Source organism: Hesperophylax consimilis, chromosome 4, assembly GCF_061612785.1.
Source record: "Hesperophylax consimilis isolate HC1 chromosome 4, BYU_Hcon_1.0, whole genome shotgun sequence".
Taxonomy (NCBI): Eukaryota; Metazoa; Arthropoda; class Insecta; order Trichoptera; family Limnephilidae; genus Hesperophylax; species Hesperophylax consimilis.
The window spans coordinates 19,438,752-19,464,018 of record NC_142839.1 but is presented as its reverse complement, the minus strand read 5'-3'; the positions used below and the strand labels follow the sequence as shown (position 1 = coordinate 19,464,018).

The 25,267-nt window shown below is 33.5% G+C and overlaps 1 protein-coding gene across 1 annotated transcript in view; it reads left to right on the top strand.

The window, feature by feature from the left end:
* The window catches only part of LOC149424329 (G protein-coupled receptor Mth2-like), a 92,110-nt gene that overhangs the window by 3,010 nt on the left and 63,833 nt on the right, over positions 1-25,267 (top strand). The window contains exon 2 of the mRNA XM_089651459.1: positions 14,404-14,681. Coding sequence (XP_089507585.1) covers positions 14,404-14,681 — 278 coding nt within the window. The remainder of the gene's footprint in view (positions 1-14,403; positions 14,682-25,267) is intronic.

The following is a 25,267-nucleotide window of genomic DNA, read 5'->3' as shown; positions in this document are numbered from 1 at the left end:
GATCACATATTTTTTGGTTGTCCCTCTCTAAACAAATATCCTTTCTTCTATCAAGCCTTATCTAAAATTGCCTCCCCTCCATTCAACATCTCATCTCTTCTAAGTCTGAACTCGACTCCAATTTTCATTATAATTTTGAAATTCGCCTATTTAAATAAAATTAATATTTAAATTCACCTTTCATTTCTCAATAATTTTAAATGATGCCCAAGAACACCCTTGAAGGGTGAAAGCCAGAAATAATGGAAAAAAATGTTGCCAACGTAAAAACATAGAAACTGCTATCTAACATTTAATATTACAGCGTCATGGCCGGGGCCCCATGTTCAGTATTTGAATCAGTATTTTTTGTAATGGTATCACTCAATTGCCAGGGCTCCTACCAGGGAGCATCTCGACAAATGTAAATTATCTCTCATAGCGAGGTTGAGGACCGACTGATATTTGGGGCTTATGAAAAAAAGATGAGTGGAGATAGTAGGAAGAACGTTGCAAAAAAGCATTTAAAATGGAAAATGCATTGAAAAAAGCATTTAAAACGCAAAATGGTTTTTAGAAAAGCATTTAAAATGGAAAATACCCGTTTTGCATTTTGCATTTCCATTTGAAATGGATTTATTTAAAATAAAGCATATCTCTGATTACATTATATGTATTACAGCTCTCAAAACCAACATCTCTCAAAGATTATTATCATGAAACACTAGACCCATAAAAGATGTGAAACTGATTTTTTAATAAGCGATGGAAATACTAGTTTGAAACGGGGACAAAAAACTGGAAAAAATAACACAGATAAAGAAACAAAGTCAGTGACAAATAACCTTTTATAATTCTTTGGTTCTCTGAAACTAGTACGAAGAGGTCGGAAATGAAAATAATGATCAAATTAAGATCCGGATAAGCTTTGACGGGAACAACAATATTTTGATTTCAATTTGTCTGATTTTCTACTGTGTGCTGAGTGTGAGCAATATACGAAATGCCTAAGAAAAAACAAAGAGTAGCAGTATTAATGATTTTAAACCCAGATTCGCAGATTTCATTTAATTAGGTCTTTGGTATCATAATTGTTTTATGTTAAATCACTTAAATGAAAAAAATAAAGAATCTGAGTGGTAGATGTTCATATCGCCCTTTTGAAGGGCCACTTTAAGAACCTAATCGTGTCTCGAATTGCCTTTAGTTGTGTTTAGTGACAAGCTTTGAATATCCAGGTACTACTTAGTTCTTCTTTCTTCTTCTTCTTCCCCTCTTCAAATAAGATTTCCGTAGTCCCACTGGCTCCGGGCAGTTGGGACGCTTATGAAGTATTAAAAAACTGTTTTTGCGTCATAAAAATAGCTTTAAAAGTAAACAATAATTAACAAATGGTTGGTGTTAAAATATAAACATTATGAGTCATAAAACTCGGTGGTAAATATCAATATAAAGTTAAGTGTTTGTTCATAGTTTCGGTAGAGATTTGCCAAAATAATCACAGAGCTAAGATAAATCAAAAGTGTTTTGATTTATTAAAAAATATATATTTTACTCGAAATAGCTTGGGATAAACACGTAGCAATATTGAAACATCTATTTTCATCGTCACATCCGATACGATCGTAGTTTTTCTCACATTTTCGAACATAAATATTAGCGATTTATTAGGAGTACATATTTGCATAACGCCACAAAGAGTTCGATTGTATTATAAATACCATCTGTGCATATAGATAAGAAAGGTTTATTTACAGTAAAACATATTGCCGCATATAAAACCAGACACAGGAATATTATGTAATTACATAGAGGTTATAACTCAAACCAATAACATTTTGAATTGGCTAGATTGGAGAAATGCGTCCATTAGTGACATGCAATAAAGTTTACCCACAAGAATAAAAAGTTCGATTTAAAATCCATCAATGTTTTTATAAGTAGATTTCAGTACTACTTGAAGATGAATTGAATTGTAAAAGATCTGTCTAGTAACTCCCTTTTTAATATTTGATCGCGAAATTTAAATATAAAAACGTTTTAATGATTCTAATGCTTTTAAAACCACGTTGTATCCCATCAGGTTTGAAATTAATAGCTTTAAATACATTAAATCAGCAAAGTGTATATGTATGAGAATAAACTATTAACCACAAGTAAAATAATTAAATTCTCCTTGAGGTTTCAATATTTTATACAAAGTAGGTAGGTACCTACACTATCTTAATAAGAAAATCTACTCACAAAAGCTCGTTCGTTATAATAAGCTTCATGAATTTATTCATCCATGATGCGATGACGCACCTTTTTCATATGAGGTGTCGATTTGTGCGTGTTAAGTGTTTATATTAGAGATGAATAAGATGATTGTCTAGTAAAAATAAGAGGGCTATTGTAGATATACTTTTCCCAATTTGGCTCGGCCAAATTCCATCCAAGGTGCTATTAAAGCAAATTGTTAGTATCGGAATGAAGAGATCATTGGTCAGGGAATGACGTCGACCCTAAAGATAATACGAGATATACTTCACTTAAGCATTATTACCGCCGCAAAATTAATCTATGAGGGCTGTTGTATATACAGTTTTCCCAATTTGGCTCGGCCAAAATTCATCCAAGGTGCTATTAAAGCAAATTGTTAATATCGGAATGACGAGCTTGTTGGTCAGGGAATGACGTCGGCCCTAAAAACAATACGATATATACTTCACTTTAGCATTATATTATTATAATCTTCTCAATCTACGCACATGTGGATCTCTTCGATTACACATTTTTATATTGTTACCATTGGGCGTATTTTTAACATCGATTGTCCATGTAATACCTACTTCTTGATCAATAGATCTATAATAATTGTCTACACAGAGTAGATAGGTAGGTACGTAATACAAGGTCCGCCGCTAGCCGCCTGAACGCCCGCGTGCAAAACAAACTATGCCCATGAAAATATGGTAATTTTATGTCAATGAGTTCAGTATAAAACAGAGTTTAAATATCGGAAAAAAATAAAGAACCTAAAACACTTTTTTTATTTAAATGAAATAAATAAATAAGTTTAACCACTATTTAATCAAAATAATCGACATGTTTCAAAACATAAGGTTTCTTCATCAGGATACATGTATGATGAAAATTAACAAATATAACAGACTTTTTTGATGTTTATGACCTCATTTGAAGCTTCATCTAGCTTTAAAGAAGCTGAGTAGTAACCCTGGGCCGAATGCTGTACTAATTATTGAGAATGAGTATGAACATTACGAGATCGTTGCATTTGCCGCTTCCTGAATGCCCGCCCTTCACGTCCGCTTACTGCGGGCCTGCTTAGCACTAATCTAGACACATTATAAGTACAATCCAGTACCATATGTACCTGTAGGTAGAATCATATAATAACCAATAAGTCGCAAAACACTTACACGAAAAGTTTTATTAAGTGATAAAAACCACAAACATCATTTTAGGTATTTTTCTTATTATTTCGCTACGATAAACTAGTTTCACCAATTAATTATTTTTCTCAAGTTAATCATAATGGCAACGAATCCGTTTTACTGTTTCGCCGGTATATAATATGGATTTGTAACCATTTGTAATTTGTGTTTCTGCCTTGTGTTAAAATATTAATAAAATCCCTAGAAAAACGTATACATTAGAGACTGTTGAAAATACCTTTCAACGCATCATTGGATAAGAGAAAGACAGGATAAAGAAATTCACTCATAGGGTTATTCACCTGATAAGTAAACTTGTTTGACAAGTACAATTTAACTAATAGTTTAAAATAGCATAACTTTATTGTAACTAAGCTACCTTACCTCTTCTTAGCATTCCAGTTGTTCAACCTCAGTTATCTTTCTAATGACACACTCACACAGGCATTGCATTAGTGGGTTTCCTTCACTGCTCTTCGTTTTATGTTTTGTATTTAGTACGTTTTTTTTTCTAAAGTGTATGTGTATACTTTATTTGTAAAATTATCGGGAAAATAAAGAATAGAAAAATAGAAGAACAGGTAACAGATTAGTACTAATTCATAATCTCAGAGGCAGTATCATTCGTTTTCTATGAAAATCTTAAATTTCTGGATAAAACTGAAAACGAATTAGATATGTGCGTCAAAAAAGACATCAAGCAATCTTAATGAACAGTGCAAAGCATTTAAGAATGGCAAATATTTGAACAGTTCTCTGTGGATATAAAAGACAAACTAAAAATAAACACTGTCTTTAATATCCATCAGTTTTTTTTCAGTTTGAACAACATCTATTTTTTAATCTTACCACTCTAGCTCACTGAAAAGTCACAAACCGCCACTGGTACCAACACACTCATTAGAGGTAACACGTTGTTTTATCTACAATTATACTTTAAGTAGGTAATTTTCTATTGCTCGTTTGACGAGTTTGAGACGTGATAGTTGCAGTGTGTCATTTTTAATTTTTTTAAAAACTTAATATAGATATAAGTGGGTACAGTGGTGTTATATAAATTATATATGGGTACACAATATATTTAAAATGTAATCTCACCAAAGAAGAAACTGGTTCTTTTGCTTGGTGAGCGAGTTACACTAATTATAAGGAAAAAAGAATAACATTATGCAATAGGTATACATAATAGGAGCGATTGAAACTTCTGGATCATCTATATGTGTAGGTGTACACATAAAGGATTCTGTTACGTACTAAATATTGAGCAATTAAGAGAGTAATTAGAAACATCTAAATAAAGTAGAGATTAATATAGAGTAATAATAAATATAAAGAAAGGGAAAAAGACAATTAGTTAGTTAATTATTCCTGACAAGTATAACTTCAGTTTGTTGATATATTTTAATTTCTTTATTTAAATCGGAAGGTTATTGAAATAAATTCCTAAATAGATTAGTTGTTTTGCATTAGTTTGGTATTACATTTTGGTATTACATTTTGGTATTGTTTTGATATATTTTTGTTAGGTGGGTTTCAAATATTTTGATGATATTATCTTTGTAAATTTGGATAATTGCATTTTTCTTGAAGATATCCTCTACTCGAGGCACCCCGAAATCTGCCATTAGCGTTTCTGTTGGATATTTGGAGGGTTTATTTAGAATTACTTTGATGATTAGCTTCAGGACCACTTTGATCGGGGTTAGAATATTGTTGTATGACCCCCACCATCCAATGATTCCATATTGAATTAACGACTGGATTAGTGCGTAGTATACTCTTTTGAGGTTACTGACTTTAAAAATATTTCTTAATCTTATGAACATATAAACACACTTTCTGATAGGCTTATCCAATTCACAGATATGGCTCTTCCACTTCATATGTTGTTTTATTATCACTCCGAGATATTTAAATTCTGATACTGAGTTCAATATTGAACAGCCTTGGAAACATGTGTTTTTATCACATTAGTTATTGTGAATAATTATTTTAGTGTTAGGGAGTGTTTTAGTTTATTAATTGAAAAATGTATATAGTATGTTTTGTTAGTGTTCAATGAGAGAAGATTTGTATCAATTTTTTTAAGGTGTTCATTCTATTATTTGCTTGTTCGTGTACTACATTCCAGTCGATCCCATTCATTATGATAGTTGTGTCGTCGACATATGATATTATTTTTGCGTTAATTGGTATGTAGTTTGAAAATATCGTTGATATAAATTATAAATAGTAGGGAGCCTAGGACTGTGCCTTGCGGTATCCCTAAATTACTTGTTAGTGGTAGACTAAGTGAGTCATTTATCTTGACTACTTAGTATAGTTCAAATAAATAACTTTTTATCCATTTTGGAGCTTTATCGTTTATCCCAATACAGTTTATTTTTTGTTTATTGTAAGAAATACTATAAAAAGCTTTTTTAAGATCTATGAAGATTCCGAAGTATTTCAAAGATTTGTCTAATGTGTCTTGAATTATTTTCTATTTCAATTTGGCTATTGCATCTTGGGTACTTCTATTTTGCATAGACGCATAGACGTATAGGATGCGTCTCTCCACTACTCTCCACTCTCCACGAGACTGGTCGCCAGAGACTTTTTGACCTCTCCACTATCTCAGAATATCGCCTTGCACGCAGTGGTTCATACGTCCGTCACTCCTGAATTCACAAAAAACTTCCCATTATTCTTTTCCTAAAAAGACCCTCCACACAGAATCTCCAAAGATGACATAGGCCCTGTGGATCCTCCTATGTTGAGGTAACGCAAAAAAAGACACGAGAAAAACACGCGAGCCGAGCTACGAATTACGGGAAAGGAATGAAACAACATTTGCAGTTGCTTCGTTCCTTTCCCATAAGTCGTGATTCAGTTCAGCAGCTGGCTCGCATGTTTATTCGCACCCTAATAAAATGTAGCTCTGTACCCACGGATGGAAAAAGCAGTCATTCATACGTTACCATTCAAGAGTGACCGCTCCAATCCCGCCAACTACCGCCCCGTAACGATCACATCTGTTCTGTCTAAGGTGAAGGAACATTAAGTGACCAGCTCAAGTACGGGTGAGGAAACCAGAGTCAAGATACTTTAACAGTACACAACTGCTGACCCTGTGCAAATTGCATGTGCGTCCAATTTTTTGGCATCTGGAATTTTGTGGAATTTGGCAGCCATCTCTAGTCTGGAGTTCTGGAGCCCCAATATACTCCCATATAAAAACCCCTAGACTCGGTGCTGAAACGAGGGGTCCGTTTGATAGATTCCGCTGTCTTAAAAAACGGATTGCAATCTTTAGAGCGCAGGTGTCAGGTGGGAATATTGTCCTTGTTCAACCGGTATTTCAATGGAAAATTTATTTATACTGGGTTTTTACAGACGATCTCACTTACGCGAGAACAATCGAATGCTCCGAGGAACTAGCGTCATTGATCCCTTCGGCACCGAAGCCTGGTCGGGAAACACGCCAAACGCGCGCCCAACATTTTAACTTGGTTGATATTTGTCACATGAGAACGAGTCGTTTCTACGAATCCTTATTGAGTTCCACATCTCGTCTATGGAATGATTTGCCGGCTTCTGATTCCTCCCCCCTAGAAAACGGGTATCTTCAAGATCCTCATTCACTCCTTTCTATCTCCAAAAAGACCCTCCACAAAGCGTCCCCAAAAACGATTTACCTCAAGGCATCCTGTGTGGAGTTTTATTTTTTTATTTTTTATTTAATATTTGTATGTTTTTTACAATAAATATACAATTATACATATTATACAGTGTTATACAGGTAAATAATAATAGCTTTTCCTCACCATAAAGAGACGAGGCTCTTGTGTTTGGTGAGTGAATCCTAGCTCAATTATATGGAATCATGTAAGTAAGTAAATAATATATTTGCAAAACCAAAGGGATAAGTAAGAAATAGGCAAGATTTATCAATAATACAGTTTCAAGATTTGAAGGAAATAATAATAAGAGTAAGATATGGACTTTTATAGTAGTTTTAGGTAATTTAATAATTTTATTTTAAATTCCTGAATATCTTCAATATTTTTTAGATATAATGGAAGGATGTTAAAATATGTTATACCTAGATAGAGATAGGTATTTTGTGTGTGCTTTGTATTAAGTTTTGGGATTTTGATAGTTTTTTGATATCTTACTGATGAATTGAATTGTAAGTTATTTAACTGTATTTCTTCATAAATTTGTAGAATTGAATATTTTTTATATATTATATTGTCTATTGTGGGTACATTGAATATTGAAAAGAGAATCTCAGTAGAAAATTTGGATTGTTTTTTCAATATTACTTTAATTATCAATCTTTGAACTATTTTAAGTGGATTTAATATATTGTTATAAGTTCCTCCCCAGCCAATAATACCATATTGTAATATAGATTGTACAATTGCATGGTACACTCTTTTTAGGTTTTCTAGTCTAAGAATATTTCTAAGTCTTATAAATATATAAATACATTTTCTAATTCTAAGTTAATGTAAAAAAACATGGAACGACTGCTAATTATTTATAATTGAACGTATTTATTAGTTCTTGCTACCCTGTTGTGTAGATACGCTTAGTAATATTATTGGGAGTGCTCTTACCTCACAACAGGGGTGCTCATAATTTAATAATGTCCCATTAGCCCTACCTATAAAAAACCGTCCCTTCCTCGACCGGAGAAAAACACAATGGCCTTAAATGTATGAAGTATGAATGTGTTACCTGTACCATAATTTTCCCGCTGTTAGGTAGTGTTGATGTGTTGGTCCTGACATTGGGAGACACATAGTAACTTTTCTCATAATACACGCATGTATTAGTAAGGTATGCGTATAGCTATTGCAGGGGGCGTTGAAATTAGTATTTTTAACTGAACGGGCATGGGAGCGGCAAAAAAGAGCTAGCTGTTCATTCGGCTAATCTATGTTTTAAATACGAGACAGACAAGCATTAATTAGCTCCCAAGCGTACAAATAAACAGTAATAGAGATTATGTATGTAAGTGTTTATTTACCGTGATTAGACTATTTTAGCAGTGGATTTCCTTAGTGTTGTCGGTATACGCTGTTGTATGTTAAAACAATAAAAACTATAAGAAATGTAGTGTTAGGTCAGGCTGTGCTAGATTCGGTATGTCATGTCTATGTACTGTAGATAATTTGACTCGCATTTATTCATAAGCTCGAAAAGCTCAATAATCAAGGTTGTTCTATAAACTTTGTGCGTATATTTTTAATACTTGCGTTTACAAATATTTGTTGCCGATTAAACGTAAACTTTTGAAGAATTTTTTTATTTATTTATTAAGTTAAAAGAAATTTACATTTCACTTTCTTAACTTAAATATTTATATAACATTAAATAAGTAGTTTTCTAATATTGTTCTAATAACTTAAGATTAAAAAGTTTTTTTTTAAATACATTTATACTCTCCGTTTTAAGTTTATCTGGAATTTTATTTTGTTCTGAACAAATGTGATTCAAATTTTTAATAAATTTGATCAACATTTTTTTTCCTCATCCGTGCCCCGGCAAGGAAAGGGTCCTGGGTTCGAGTCCTAGGTGTGACCGTATTATTTTTCTTTTTCAGATTTTCGTTTCAGAATCGCTAATATTGTCTTCGATAATTAAATATTACAATTTGAGGTTTTATTCACTAAGTTATTCAAAAAACTTTTTTTTTCCACTTTAAAAGTTATTCTACCGGTTATGAAATCAATAAGATTAGTAAAAAGTATTTGTGAATATCCTTTGATTTATTACTAAAAAAAAGGCTTTTTTAAAATAATTTCTTTTTGAGTTTTTCGCTCTTTTTTTAACATTAACCCCGCACAGGAGGCCCTGAGGAAAATAACTTCCATATGTCATCTTTGGGGATGCTGTGTGGGTGTTTTTTTAGGGAAAGGAAGGAGATGAAGTTCTGGGAAGGAAAAACGTATGAGGGGTGGGTAGGAATCTAGGGATCAGGAGTAAAGGAAGAATGATCTATATCTTCCGCTGCGGCGCAAGGTGACGGGTCAAGAGACCAGGACCAGCTGGAGAGGTCAAAGGGTCTCCCCAAAACCAACCTCACTCGATCCGGCACGCCACACAGCTGGTAGGCAGGCGCATCCTGAACACACCTTACCCGATGAACCAAACGTAGCGAACCATTTGGGGTGACGTATGGTAGAGGTGTTGGTTATCCAATAATTGTTTCCCGGGGCGACGGTTTTAATATGCCTTCATTTTTTCATACTACCAGCAAGAAATTTATCGATAGTTTTTTTCAGTTTTTATTGTATTTGTATCTTCTTTACACAGGGTGTCCGAGGGTAAAGTGTGCTAACCTCGTGAGGTGATTTTTTATGATGGTAGAAGTATAAAAGAAAATAACTTTTTTCGAAATTCCATTTTTTTTCCCATTCAAACAATTTTACTTTTTAACCTAAAAACGTTAATATTTCGTCAATTATCTTTTTTACTTGTACTATCGTGTAGAATCACCCCCGAAGTTAACGCACTTTTCCCCTGGACACAACATGGTAAAACAACAATATCGTTTCAGCTACAAATAATATTTATTCCTAAATTATGATATTCCATTGGGTGGGTTGCTTTGAGAAATGTGTAAATATATTCAGACTCAAACAAGAAGTGACGAGAGATGTCCGAACCTAAACAAACTTTGTTTGGAATATTTTAACAGTCTTGCTTTCTTAAGATAAAAAATTACTATTTTCTTTGAAAAATCTCAATCAAATTCTTCACCTAATGCAGATCCACGGATTGTTCAAAATTCCAAGAAAATAACCTATCAATAATCCAAGAATATGAAAGCAATGATCTTCCCAAAAATGTTTTTCATTAATGGTTCGTTTTTATTGTTGTTTTATAACAGTTATTAAAGGTTCAGTTTGGTTCACCTATAATAACATTTTATAGTACCAACAATATGCAACTTTTTTCCCACGCATCACGCGTAAATTCAGTGATATTTTACTATTCAAAACATTGATATTTTACTTTTTAAGTTATCTATCCATTCATTTTTTAATGGCCTACAATTCCGTTTTTAACAGCAATGCATATTACAGGAATATAGGATTTTTTAATAAATTAGCAATATTTCTTATCAGGACATTTTCGCCGTGCATCAATTACATTATCTACTAGGGTTACGCACGTCAATCGTTCAACTTGTTAAACTTCTGGAATGTGTGTACTTTTAGTTTGTACTATTTGTCAACCAGACGCAAAAATAAATTACAACTTTTGGTTTCACAGTGTGATCACAGTGGTAATAGTTTAAACAAACAATAACAAAACACTAAATCAACCAACACCGCATAGGCAATACGTAGATAAGTTTTGGACAGAAAAAGTATTTTCGTTACTCCTGGGGAACCAACCTCCCGGTCATTAAAAATATATATATTTGATTACACACCCAAATCAAGTATTTTAACGACCTCCCCAGCACATATTATAAAGGCCCGTTGATTGGAGGCTAGGCCGAAGTCCTTTCATTAGTAAATTAGTATAAAATTACATATAATAAAATATACTTATATATAATATAATTTAGATTACTACATTTTACACATGCCTGATAGACAAGGAAACTTTTCTGACGCAATTTGGAGTAATTATTTGTAGATATGATTTGAGATTTCCACGTTCAAAAGTATTGGAGTGATTTATTTTTGGGGTATTATGCCGTGTTGCACACATCTGCCCTGACAGTTGAACACTGTAATGCTGTCCAAAAGGTTGGCTTAAGAAGGAGGTAGCGCAACACATTCATAAACTGATTTTAAGCAATTTACAGATACCGAATCAACACCACATTCTTGTCACAATTTACAGATACCGAATCAACACCACATTCTTGTCACAATTTACAGATACCGAATCAACATCACATTCTTGTCACAATTTACAGATACCGAATCAACACCACATTCTTGTCACAATTTACAGATACCGAATCAACACCACATTCTTGTCACAATTTACAGATACCGAATCAACACCACATTCTTGTCACAATTTACAGATACCGAATCAACATCACATTCTTGTCACAATTTACAGATACCGAATCAACACCACATTCTTGTCACAATTTACAGATACCGAATCAACACCACATTCTTGTCACAATTTACAGATACCGAATCAACACCACATTCTTGTCACAATTTACAGATACCGAATCAACATCACATTCTTGTCACAATTTACAGATACCGAATCAACACCACATTCTTGTCACAATTTACAGATACCGAATCAACACCACATTCTTGTCACAATTTACAGATACCGAATCAACACCACATTCTTGTCACAATTTACAGATACCGAATCAACATCACATTCTTGTCACAATTTACAGATACCGAATCAACACCACATTCTTGTCACAATTTACAGATACCGAATCAACACCACATTCTTGTCACAATTTACAGATACCGAATCAACACCACATTCTTGTCACAATTTACAGATACCGAATCAACATCACATTCTTGTCACAATTTACAGATACCGAATCAACACCACATTCTTGTCACAATTTACAGATACCGAATCAACACCACATTCTTGTCACAATTTACAGATACCGAATCAACATCACATTCTTGTCACAATTTACAGATACCGAATCAACACCACATTCTTGTCACAATTTACAGATACCGAATCAACACCACATTCTTGTCACAATTTACAGATACCGAATCAACATCACATTCTTGTCACAATTTACAGATACCGAATCAACACCACATTCTTGTCACAATTTACAGATACCGAATCAACACCACATTCTTGTCACAATTTACAGATACCGAATCAACACCACATTCTTGTCACAATTTACAGATACCGAATCAACATCACATTCTTGTCACAATTTACAGATACCGAATCAACACCACATTCTTGTCACAATTTACAGATACCGAATCAACACCACATTCTTGTCACAATTTACAGATACCGAATCAACACCACATTCTTGTCACAATTTACAGATACCGAATCAACATCACATTCTTGTCACAATTTACAGATACCGAATCAACACCACATTCTTGTCACAATTTACAGATACCGAATCAACACCACATTCTTGTCACAATTTACAGATACCGAATCAACACCACATTCTTGTCACAATTTACAGATACCGAATCAACATCACATTCTTGTCACAATTTACAGATACCGAATCAACACCACATTCTTGTCACAATTTACAGATACCGAATCAACACCACATTCTTGTCACAATTTACAGATACCGAATCAACATCACATTCTTGTCACAATTTACAGATACCGAATCAACACCACATTCTTGTCACAATTTACAGATACCGAATCAACACCACATTCTTGTCACAATTTACAGATACCGAATCAACATCACATTCTTGTCACAATTTACAGATACCGAATCAACGGGTCGACATCGAAAAATTTCCTTGAATTGATGTTACTATTAACTAGGTAGGTATTTTCCCTGTTCATATTTATAATCCTCCATGTTTTTACTTCCTGCGTTTTTTTACTGTACGATCGCGCAGGTAAAAATAATTGTATAAACGTTAGAAAATATTCAAATAAACACTAGAAAAAGAGCGTATTTCAGTTAACAGAAAACGTTAGCTAACGTACTGTTTCATCTATGCAACGATTTGCCTGATTTTGTGTTTCCTCCCTCCTACGACAATATTTAAAATCCTTAGTCCTCCCATCTTCTTCCCCTCCCCAATTTCTTTAGCCTCATAATAAATACACATTGGGGATATCGTGATCTCACTGGCTTCTGACAGTTAGAACTCAATTCTCTAACTCTAATCACATATATAAGGATTTCTCCAAAACACATGTTCATCCCTTCGTCTCCATAGAAAGATCGGTAGACACCAAACATCCTCCTCACATATGTCGCAAGTGGGCCTTGGGGAGATAAACCATAAATAGTAGAAATAGGCCATTAACCATTATTAGTACGAAACAGAGTTTAGAAAAGTGTCGTTCACCCATAATGTAAGCAAATCGTAAAACAACGTATAAACAAACCGAACGCATAGCTTTCATTTACTCCGCTTTGGTGGTCCGTTCACTCCTTGCCATATCTCTTATTTTTCTTTTGTCTATGTTAATGACTAATTTTAATTAATTACCTATGTTTATTATCTTGTGACGATTTCATAGACATAATAAAAAAAACGGGAAGTAATTTTTAATTTGTTTTTATTTTTATTTTTTATTAAATATTCATTGAATAATTAATCAATTTACAGAGTATAATCATTAATGTTAACTAAAATTGATTTTTAATGTTCCTCTTCTATAGAAGCTGGCGCTTGTGTCCAGGAGAGTGGTGAGCATCAAGATGAAGAATATTTAGTGTTTGTAATTATGAATATTAAAATTTATAATTAATTAAAAAGATAGTTTCATCATTTTGGTATTTTTACATTTAACTTCTCTTTAATTGCTTTTAGTAGGTGTTTATCGTTCTGATATTTTCGGGTAGACTGTTGAAGTATTTTTTCCCTAGAATTTTTTATATGTAATGATGTTGAGCAAAAGTGGTGTTACATTTTTGTTTTGGAAATATATGTTTTTGACGAGTACAACTTTCAGTTAAAAAGCTGTGATTTTGTTTTTCTTTTATTATTTGAATTATTATGTTTTTTTTACAAGATCATTGAATTTTAATACTTTAAATTCTTCAAAAAATAGGTGTGTTGGATAATCTCTTGGTTTTTTCAATATTATTTTTATAATTAGACGTTTTACAATTTCAACAGGGAGTAGATTTGTTTTGTATGCAGCTCCCCAGCTGATTACAGCGTATTAGAGATTTGATTGTACTTTATAAAATAAATACTTTAAAAATACCACAACTTCTTAAGGTCAATAGGCCCTAAATATTTTATGACAATAAATGTAACTAAATACAATATACTTTTCGCAGGTACTTTCGGCATCCAATACACCCCCAATTGCCCCGCGGGCAAATACATTCTGATGCCCAGCAAGAGCAATCCGAAGGACTATAGCTACCTGGACGTGAAGTCGGGACAGATGTTCATCCCCGGCTTGCCGGAGCCCATGCAGCCGGACTATTGCATGGAGGTGTTCGACTCGCAGTGCCCCGGCAGGAAGCCCGAGCTGTATACCTTCAACTGCTTCCCCGTGGCGGCGGACAAGGTCACCGCGAAGCTGAATAAGAAGTTGCAAGTCTTCAGCATCGTAAGAACCATTTCATTTTTTAAACACAAACATTCACCTATTTGATTTTACGTCCAGTTCGGCATTTACATAGATTATAGTAGAGTTATATATTTATAGTAGAGTTTATAAATTTAAAAAAAAAAGGTATTTTATTCTATATTTTGTTAATAAATATGATTGACTATTAGAGTAACTTAAGTAAACACAAAAACCTCATTCGGTTTATAAAGTCAAAAAGTTCAAATGCATGTCGATTGCGTACACTTGACCCATAGGCGGGGGTAAGCTTATGCATACCGTAGTGTAAGTGTTCGCACTCTGCTTTCAATCTGCTTTTGGATGCAAAATGAACTTTCCGGATGCTTTCACATTCGCGGAATATTTCACTTAAAAATAAAACCGAGAAGGAATATGCGTACGTATAAAATAAAATGTATGTATTGGGGGTAAGTGTACGCACCCATGAAACTGTATATAATACTCAATACAAAATAAAAGTAACTTAAACTAACTTAAAAAAACACATGAATCTGTATGAGAATTGCCACTTTGCACCTGTGAAACTAACACAATTTTATTAAAATTTATCATGCACCACACGGTTCTGACACAATTGTTTACACAATAGAACTCATCGGTAATAGAAGCGAAACAAATAAAAAAACCATGATGAAAAGTAATTTATCTGTCCATGTTAATTTTCTAATACTTGACTATTTTCTAATTCTCACACGACCGGATTCAAGGTGACCTAAAGCACTACAGAATTGAGGAATAAGCCCAGATGAAGTATTCACGAATTTGTAACAAACATCGCCGCGTACACTTTCTACCGCGTACGGCTACCCCACGGGGCTCTATAAGAATAGAATATAACTAATAAGCTATCGAGAACTGTATGAAAGTTTTTTAAGCGAATATACTAAATCTGTTAAACAATATTTTACAACATATAACAGTAACGTCAAATAACATAGAAAACAAAACGATATTACAAAACAAATCACTAAAACGACATTACCAACGCTACTATAATATTTTATATATTTCAGCAAAGCGTGGGCGTAGATTACTCTAAATTCTGTAAAAGGACGTAAAAATATCAATAGTACCCTAAACTTGTTGCCAACTTAAACATCTATCAAATTCCAGCTTAACCAAACCTAACCCAACTCAAACTAACATAACCTAGCGTAACGTATCTAGGTACTTGTTATTTGTAATGTAAATTTAGACACTTTGTGTGTCATTAATTGAGGATTATCGGACCACTTTATCACACACTGCCAACCGCCATAATCAATATCTCGCCCGCGCAACCGCTGGTCTCTTATCCGTCTCCCTTTCACATATCCCTTTATTGAATAAAAGTATTAGTTTCCTATGCAATCTCCAAATATTCGTTGGTGTAAGCGTCATGTATAATATAATTAAAGGGTCGCTCAAATGTTTGGACACATGTAAAACGGAGGAAATACAATCTTAATTAATATTATATTTTATTAGCCACAGGAAATTGTATGATCAGTGGAGTCATACACTAGAAAGATTATAGAGTAATAGAAGTATGTGTATTAGATGCTTAGAGTTAAAGGACGGAGAAAGGACTGCCAGAAGAATATTATATGTGTTATAACCCGCAGGAAATGATACGATCAAGGGAGTCATATGCTAGAAGGGGTGTAGAATAATAAAATAATGTGTATTAGATGCTTGGACGGAGAAAGGAATACCAGAAAATTTTTATATTATAACCCGGAGGAAATGGTACAATCAGGGGAGTCATACATTATAAAGGATATAGAGTAATAGAAGAATGTGTATTAGATGCTTAGGGTTGTAGGACGGAGAAAGGACTGTCAGAAGAACATTATATTATAACGCGCAGGAAACAGTACGATCAGGGGAGTCATACACCAGAAGGGAAAAGTAAAAGCAGAGCGTGTATAGATGTTTAGACAAAGATCAAGTTGAAATTCTATCATCCTACCACTTGCTTTTATTGGTTTAGGGACACAGTTGATAAATTAATTACGGGTCTGTTTTAATTTGGTAGATATTTATATTACCTATGGATGAATATAGCGAATTTCTTAATATTATCCTTATCTCTAAAATTTCGTATTTCGTGCAAGTCGCTTCTACATTGTTTGCTTCGTCATTTTCAACTTTGTGTAGATAACAGAAAAACATTCTTCTTGTTATTAAATGTACATAAAGTACGAATTATAAATACAATATCCTGTACGGTTATCAGTTTTCATTGAACTTTACTATTTATTGAAGTAAGTTTATTTTTTATCTAAACCAGGACTGTAGGTAATTTGTGAATCAAGGAGCAACATCCTTTGTAGATAAGATACTTCCCCATTCTTTTGAAAAAACCGTTTTCTGAATGCTTTCTTAGATATTTTTGACACAGATATATTATTATTCTTTATTATTTTAATTATAAAAAAAACAACAATAGTTATGACATATATGTTTTCTGTCCGAGTCCAAAATTCTAAAGATAACATTATTTTAAATGTATATATTAGCTTCTGATAATATAATAATTAACTTTTTTTTTTTTTTTTCGAAATCAATATTGGTCTTTATCAATCCAAAAATACACTTACCTCAATATTTAAGTCACCACAAACTTCATGGATGCACATTGTAAATCCAGTACATCTAAAACATTACATTGAGCGCACGATTCTGTTCTCCAGTTTTCATATTTGCTTTGAGTAATTGAAAAAAAAGTCAGACTTTGCATCTAAATTTACTCTCTCGCTAATGGCCGTAATGTAAACGGCCACATCATAAATAAGGAGTATGAAAGGCAGGAAAATGATTTCTTTTCCTAACACCATTACCCAGTGAAAACAGAGCAGGTTTTTCAAATTTACTTGAGAATTTGAGGAATTTGTAGAATTTATTAGTTCTAAAACGGTTAACAAGCGCTACCCGTGGCAGATTCGAATTATTATTCTCTCTTGTGAAATATCCGTAAGACTTTAAAATTATGCAGTACCTACCTATATCCATGAAATGCTTAAAATAATAATGTACATACCTGGTATGGTCTTGTTTGACGCATTATTTGAAAGTACCATTTGCTAGATGAACGAAAGGAGCCTAGGAAAGAATGAAGATAAAAAATATCCCGCAAAAAATCGCCAGATAGCGAATTGCCGTGGGACCAAATACATATTTGGCGGAACTCTAAGGAGGAGTTGTTTCGGAGAATTTGAACAATTCATCAAATTTAAACGTTCATTTTCAAGTTCTGTGAAAGATTTTTTCAAGTTCTGTTTTTATTTCAGTTTTGTCAAGCAACTAGCCTACAATGATATAATAACAGAACTTGAATAAGACTTTCACAGAACCCGTAAATGAACGTTGAAATTTGATGAATTGTTCAAATTCTCCGAAACAACCCGTCCTAAATTTGTTTATTTTGAGAAAGTAAATTGTTCGTGTATTAAATATGTAAATTTTAATCTTATTTTTTACCTTTGTTCTGAGTTTAAAGCTGCTATTTCACGAAGTAAAAATAACCGCAGTCGGAATATATCTCGATGTACGTTGGGATCATCTATTAAAAATCTAAAACCAGGCTCAGGTTATAGCGCTAACAAAACAATTTTTCACTATAAACGCCCTAATAGGTTTTTACACAATTCACTACATGGTACAGAGACAGCAAGAGTTTTTATTGTTTAGGTAGCAAAAAAATAAAATAAAACTTTAAAAAATTAACATGATACACGGTAGATAAAAACTTGCATTTAAATGTATGCAATATATAAGAAACTACAGAAATAAGATAGAAAAACATCAAGAACCAGTTTTTAAATTGCAGAATAAAATAATGCGAAATTATAATATAAGTTCATAAACATGATTGACGAGTGAACAATAAACTCAATCGCTCCTATGTAAAAATATTATGCCGAATAAAAATATAATTCAGGTATAATTAATTATGATTCCTTTAAATACTGATAAAATATGTCGATATATGAGATGAATTTGTTTCCAAGTATTGAGACGAGAAAAAGATACGTTTATGTGGTAGTTAGTCCCAAAAAATATACTGTGTAATATTTGCTCTATTTGGTACTTTAAAGTCGATGAGGTGCAGGAGTTCACAGCAAGACTGCTGACGTACTCCGAGCTAGACAGCAAAACATATAATTTTTTTTTCTAATTTCTAGGGAATGTATTTATTTTATTTTATTTTAAAAGAAAAACAAACATTCCCGGGTTACGGATAAGCTGACAATATTTGAAAATCTCCTACAACCACCACACTTAGCGGAAAATGTTGGTTGTGTTGTGATGGAGGACTTAGCCAGCCGAGGAATTGAACACACTACACCTGAGTGGGACCCAAACGCGATGTCAACTCAGCCACCGACCGGTCAATGTCAATGTTAATGTCAATGTCAATGTCAACCGGTCAATGGTGTATATTAATCGTTTGTAGTAAGAATGTATACTTTACGTGATTAATAGGTACTAGTAGTTTATAAATATTGAAGTCTGGATTATTGTTAGACGGTAAAGACCTGTTTGTCTTTTCTTGACTTCCTACCTGTTGAAGTAACACTATTCAATTACAACTTGACACGGTTGAATTGTCAGGCGCCTAAAGCAGGAACGAACTATTTTTTTAAAAAACTAATGGATATTTTGGATCCACAATATCTGCAGTGGCGACTGTAACGTTAATCATTGGAACACCAGACCCCTTTTGAGGGAAAATAAAATAAAATTTTACAGTATTTTTTGCAGCGATTCTGTTAAAAAAATTATGCATTTTCTCATGGCATACAGACTTAAATCGCATATCAATTCCAGCTAGGGCGATATTCCAATGCCAGTAGTGCGAGAACGGTTTGTCGGTGGAAAAAATTCTTGTCACCGGTGTACGAACGGTTTTCCAGAGGTTAAAGCTGAAAAGTCTCACGGAGGCATTCAGTGCTTCTTTTCCTGAAGTGAGGGTATCCAAGCCCTAGTGCTACCACTCGTATCGCGCAGCTGTTGCTTCGATTGCTATTGCTTGTGTAGTGGCTGCGTTTGTTCGTTTTCAGTCACCCATCAACACCATTAGACCCTCTATGGTTGTGGATAGATAAATCCGACGAGTGGCTGAGTGGACGAAGTGACGCCGACACGAAGAAAGGGGAGGCGAGAAACGGGCAGACGAAGTGTATATGGCAAATTTCCACGGTGGGCAAAAACTTCTTAACCATTTAGCAATTGCTAAGAACTTTTATAATTAGTTCATACAATTCTATTGAAACGCATTTATATTTATTTTAATGTGAATACTGCACCATAGTCCCAACTGCTCCCAACTGTCTGGAGCTAGTGAGACTATGGCATCCCCGATTGGGGTACGTTGTGAGGCTGAAGGTAGTGAGGAAGGGAAATAGATGGGGAAGAAGAAGGTGGGGGAGTACCTGGCTATTCAGATCTGGTCACCAAACACGGCTAAAGCCATTTCAAGCAACGTTTCAATTCTGAATGGTGGTCTTCTACCAGGGCGATACTGAGAGTATATTACACTCTGAAAAGTGCCACAAGAATACTGCATATTATTTTTATTGAATATATTGCCAAATAACAAATAAAATTTACTTGCGCACGCCGGGATTTGAACACACGACCTTCGGCTTGCTAGTCGAGAGCCTTATCCCACGTCCACGGAGGACGTCATTTATTTGTAAATTATAATTGTATGTAGGTACAACATATATTTTGTTTTTATTTTACTTCAATGGGGAAAATAAACAGTTCTAAACATATATTTTACACTTTGTATGTTTACCAGTTAAGTTTCCCAATAAAACTTATCATACTTTCTACATGGCGTGAAAGAAGATGGACCAGAAGACACGAGATCCCTTGTGACTGCGGCGTTGACCGGCCTAGGGTGCCACGAAGACGCCATCAGGGGTATCGTCTCCACCAGAAGACTTGGTCGCATGAAACCAAATAAGAATCGACCCATTCTTATTGAATTCCAGCGCCAAATCGACCGTCGATCTGTATGGGAGAGGAAGAAAGGGCTGAAAAACTCCTCTCGTCTACTAACTGAATCCCTAACAAAAACACGACAAAAACTCTTTTCCTCTGCACGTTCAATCTTTTCAAACAACAAGTGTTGGACCAGCGACGGCACAATTGTGGTTCTGCTCCCTGATGGCAGCAAGCACGCCATCAGTACCCAAAAGCAGCTGGATGTCGCTGCCGCCCTTGTGACCAAACTATCAGCCAGCACCAGCACCAGCACCAACACCGGCTCCAGCGCCAGCACCAACACCAGCACCAGCACCAGCACCAGCTCATCCAACACCTCATCCATCACACCCGGTCCCCATCCTCAACACGATGGCTCCAAGTCTATTGGCCTGCGCCCCAGAACAAATACTAAAAAATAAGTGTATAAAAAAAAATATGTTTATATTCGCAAAGCATTTATTTCTACCAATGAGTTGCTTTCATGCATTATTATCTATTTGGCTAATTAATGGCTAATTGGAAATAATTTTCTCCCAAGGAAATAATAATAAATTGTGTTGGGTAGGCAGATAATTAATTTTATTGCAAAATAACTTATCCAAATGCTACTTCCATAACCACATTAAGTCATTGAGGTATGTATAACCCATTGTAATTAATAACAACTAATTATATTGCATTTGGGTGGGTATTTCGATACTAGGAATTTGGCCTGCTTATTATTCTTATTTCGATAAAATTTTCTTAAACTCATTATATTTTATTATTTATTATCCTGTTTCTTCTATAACACGGGTATTTATCCCTTATGTTCTACACAAACCTATAGTATCAATTGTATATTATTATGCACTTGTGGCCATAATCTATTTACTTACCTCTTTATTATTTACTGTGCGCAATAATTAGAGACACATACCTATATTAATATATCAACAAAATAGTAGTGACTGCACCCACAGACGTGAACTATAGTTCACGGCGTCTCGGTACCTACATTTCATTTGTAATTTATAATATGATATGAAGATTTTCATTCATATTATGATGTTATAAATTGAATGTAAATCTATCTTTGTACTCTTTTTAACGCACGTGTACAGTTTTTATTGATACATTTAGCATTAAAATTAAGATTGCCTCTATCTGCTGTGACTTCTTTTTATGATTTGAAGTTTTATATATACCTATACCATTATATATTTTTAAACATATTGTCGCCTCCAATTAACTTCATATATACCTTTGTAATTTGTTATTGCTTTGAAAAATTTATATAGGTATGTGACGTATTGAACACTGCACATACCTACTAGAAATATTATTATATTTCACTATCCATAGAAATAAAAAATAATTTAAAAAATATGTTCATATATAAATGTATATGTACGTATCTCTTACCTGTTTATTATTTACTCAGCGCAACAGACACACAAAACATATATTAATTTACGTACTTTTATAAATAAGTGAACTCCACCGCGAACTATACACACAAACTTTTAACTTAGCGTCTCGGTACCTACATTTCGTTTACAATATGATATTATGAAGATTTACATTCGTATTGTGATATTATTATGTGAATGTAAGTCTTTCTACTCTATTTTTCATATTATGATGTTATTATATAAATGTAAGTCTATCTTTCAACTCTATTTTACGCACGTAAACAGTTTTTATTGATAAATTTAGTTTGCCTTTATCTGCTCTAACTTTTTTTTTTATGATTTGAAGTTTTATATATACCTGTACCATTATAAATTTTTTTAATCATATTGTCACCTTCTATTAACTTCATAGATGTCGTTGTAATTTGTAATTGATTTGAAAAAAAAGTATGTAGGTATATGACGTATTGAACTTTGCGTATATTAAAAATATTATAATATTTCACCAATGATTAAAAAATATATAAACATATGTGTGTATGTGTATGTATATGTATAATATTTACGTGTATTTCACAAGTAACTCACGACTCACATATACCAACAATTCACTTAGGTATCTATGATGTAATTTTAGACATGTTTATATATCCTATATATCTTATAAATTAATATTTTGTTTATGCTAAAAATATTTCTTTTAACATACAACCGTACTATTAAGATCATCGCGCACTTCTTGCATTTTTATTTTTATTTAACCTTCCGTTGAATATAGTAATTTATATGTTTTTTTTTAATTAGTTTTTTCTATTTCCTTATATTTTGTTATCTTCTTATATTGTTTATAATCATATGTTTTGTAATTCTATAATTCGTCGTGTAATCGACGTATTATTTATCCACAACCTTACACCATTCCCCCATTCCACTCTCACTCCCCCCCTCTTTCCTAACATGCTCTCCGTACTTGCTGCTCACATTTATATTTCACTATTTCACCAGTTTAGTTTAACATCATGCGTGTCCTTCATAAAACTCTGCATTTATTATTTGTTTTTTTATCTCTTATCTTTACCAAAATTATTTACACTTATAGAAAAACTTACATAATTCACGATGATTACTATTATGTATCAAAACTGTAGAGGACTACGCACTAAAACAGACATATTTCACAATAATATTTTATTGAATGACGATTGTTACATATTCGGTATTTCTGAAACTTGGCTAATTAATTCTATTTTAGATCCGGAACTGGCACCAACAGAATTTTACAGCGTTTTCAGACGGGATAGATCAAATAACATTACAATTAATAGCATAAACAACCAAGAAGATTCTCGTCGAGGTGGTGGAGTGATGATCATAGCACATAACAATCTTAACGCTTACCCTCGCGAAGAATTGGTCTGCAATGCTGAATGTATCTGGGTAACTATTCCCCCTTCTAACTATACCTCCAAACGCACTATCCATGTAGCCTGTGTTTATCTCCCACAGGGACAAGGGTATGAAACTGCACTCAATTCATTCCTTTGCTTACTTGCTAACGTAAAAGATCAACATCCCGATGACATTTTACTTGTAATTGGAGATTTTAATATGCCCACCGTAACATGGAATATACATAACAATGATTTACACTTGACACCTGAAAACTTGAACTCAACTAGTTCCTCACTTGCTGACACAATCCATTATTCTGAATTAAAACAATATAATTACATAAAAAATGCAAATAACAGAATCCTGGATTTAGTTATCTGTAATGAGGAATGCCAAGTATATCGTGCATGCGATCCTCTTGTCAACGAAGACTCGCACCACCCATCACTCAAAATTATGCTAAAAATCGATATACTTCCTATTATTCACGCCCCACCTAAAGAAATTTATCAGTTTACAAAAGCCAATTACGAGCTAATCAACCAACATCTGTCAATGACAGACTGGTCATTTACTCAGGAAAATTCGGATATTGACGTAGTAGTCGATTCTTTCTACAACATTTTAAACAGTACCATCAACCAGTTTGTCCCTAAACGTATCATCAAAAAGAGAAAATTTCCAAACTGGTATTCAGCTTCTCTAATTAAAATCATTAAAGATAAACAAAAACTCCATCAAAAATGGAAATCCAATAATAATCCAGTAGACTACATAGAGTTTTCAATCAAACGTACCCAACAAAAAAACTTACAGAAGCATTGCTTTATTCAGTACATAAATTCAGTTGAATCTAATATTCTTATAAATAATAAACAACTTTGGAACTATGCTAAAAGCAAAAGTAAAACAAATGGCATCCCACAAATCATGCACCTTAAAGATGAGTCAGGCACCGGTGCTCAACAAGTGTGTCAACTTTTCTCTAAACACTTTCAGTCCACCTACGTTAATGATAAGGACACGAATGATCCCAGTATAGTCGATAGTTTTACCTATATGAATAATCATAACCCGATTGGGAACGTACAAATAAACAATTTTTTGATCAATAAATACCTGAAGAATTTAGACATTAGTAAGGGTGCTGGCAGTGATGGTATATCGCCATACTTTATCTCAAAATGTGCAAAAAATCTTTCATACCCCCTAACTAATATATTTAGAATGTCACTAAAAGCAGGAAAATTTCCTACAAAGTTTAAAGAAGCAACTATAATCCCTATTCATAAAACAGGTTCTAAAAGCAACATTGTAAACTACCGCCCAATCTCAATTCTAACTGTATTTAGTAAACTCTTTGAAAAAATTGTCTACGATCAAATTTATACAACAATTGTTCGCAACATACAAAACCAACAACACGGATTTCTACAAAAAAGATCGGTACTAACAAATTTGGTAAATTTCACGGAATATTTAACGAGCAATATGGACAATAGAAACCAAGTAGATGTAATCTACACTGATTACTCTAAGGCCTTCGATAAAGTAAACCATTTCATTTTAATTAAAAAATTAAGTCAAATAGGCATCCATGGTGATTTACTTCGGTGGCTCACTTCATACCTTCGGTGCAGACTTCAATGTGTATCAGTTGCGGGAACTAAGTCCAGTTTCTTTTCCGTGCCCTCCGGTGTACCTCAAGGTTCTCATTTAGGGCCATTATTATTTAATGTGTATATTTATGATATTCACAAATGTTTTTTACATGCCAATTACCTAGCATATGCAGACGAT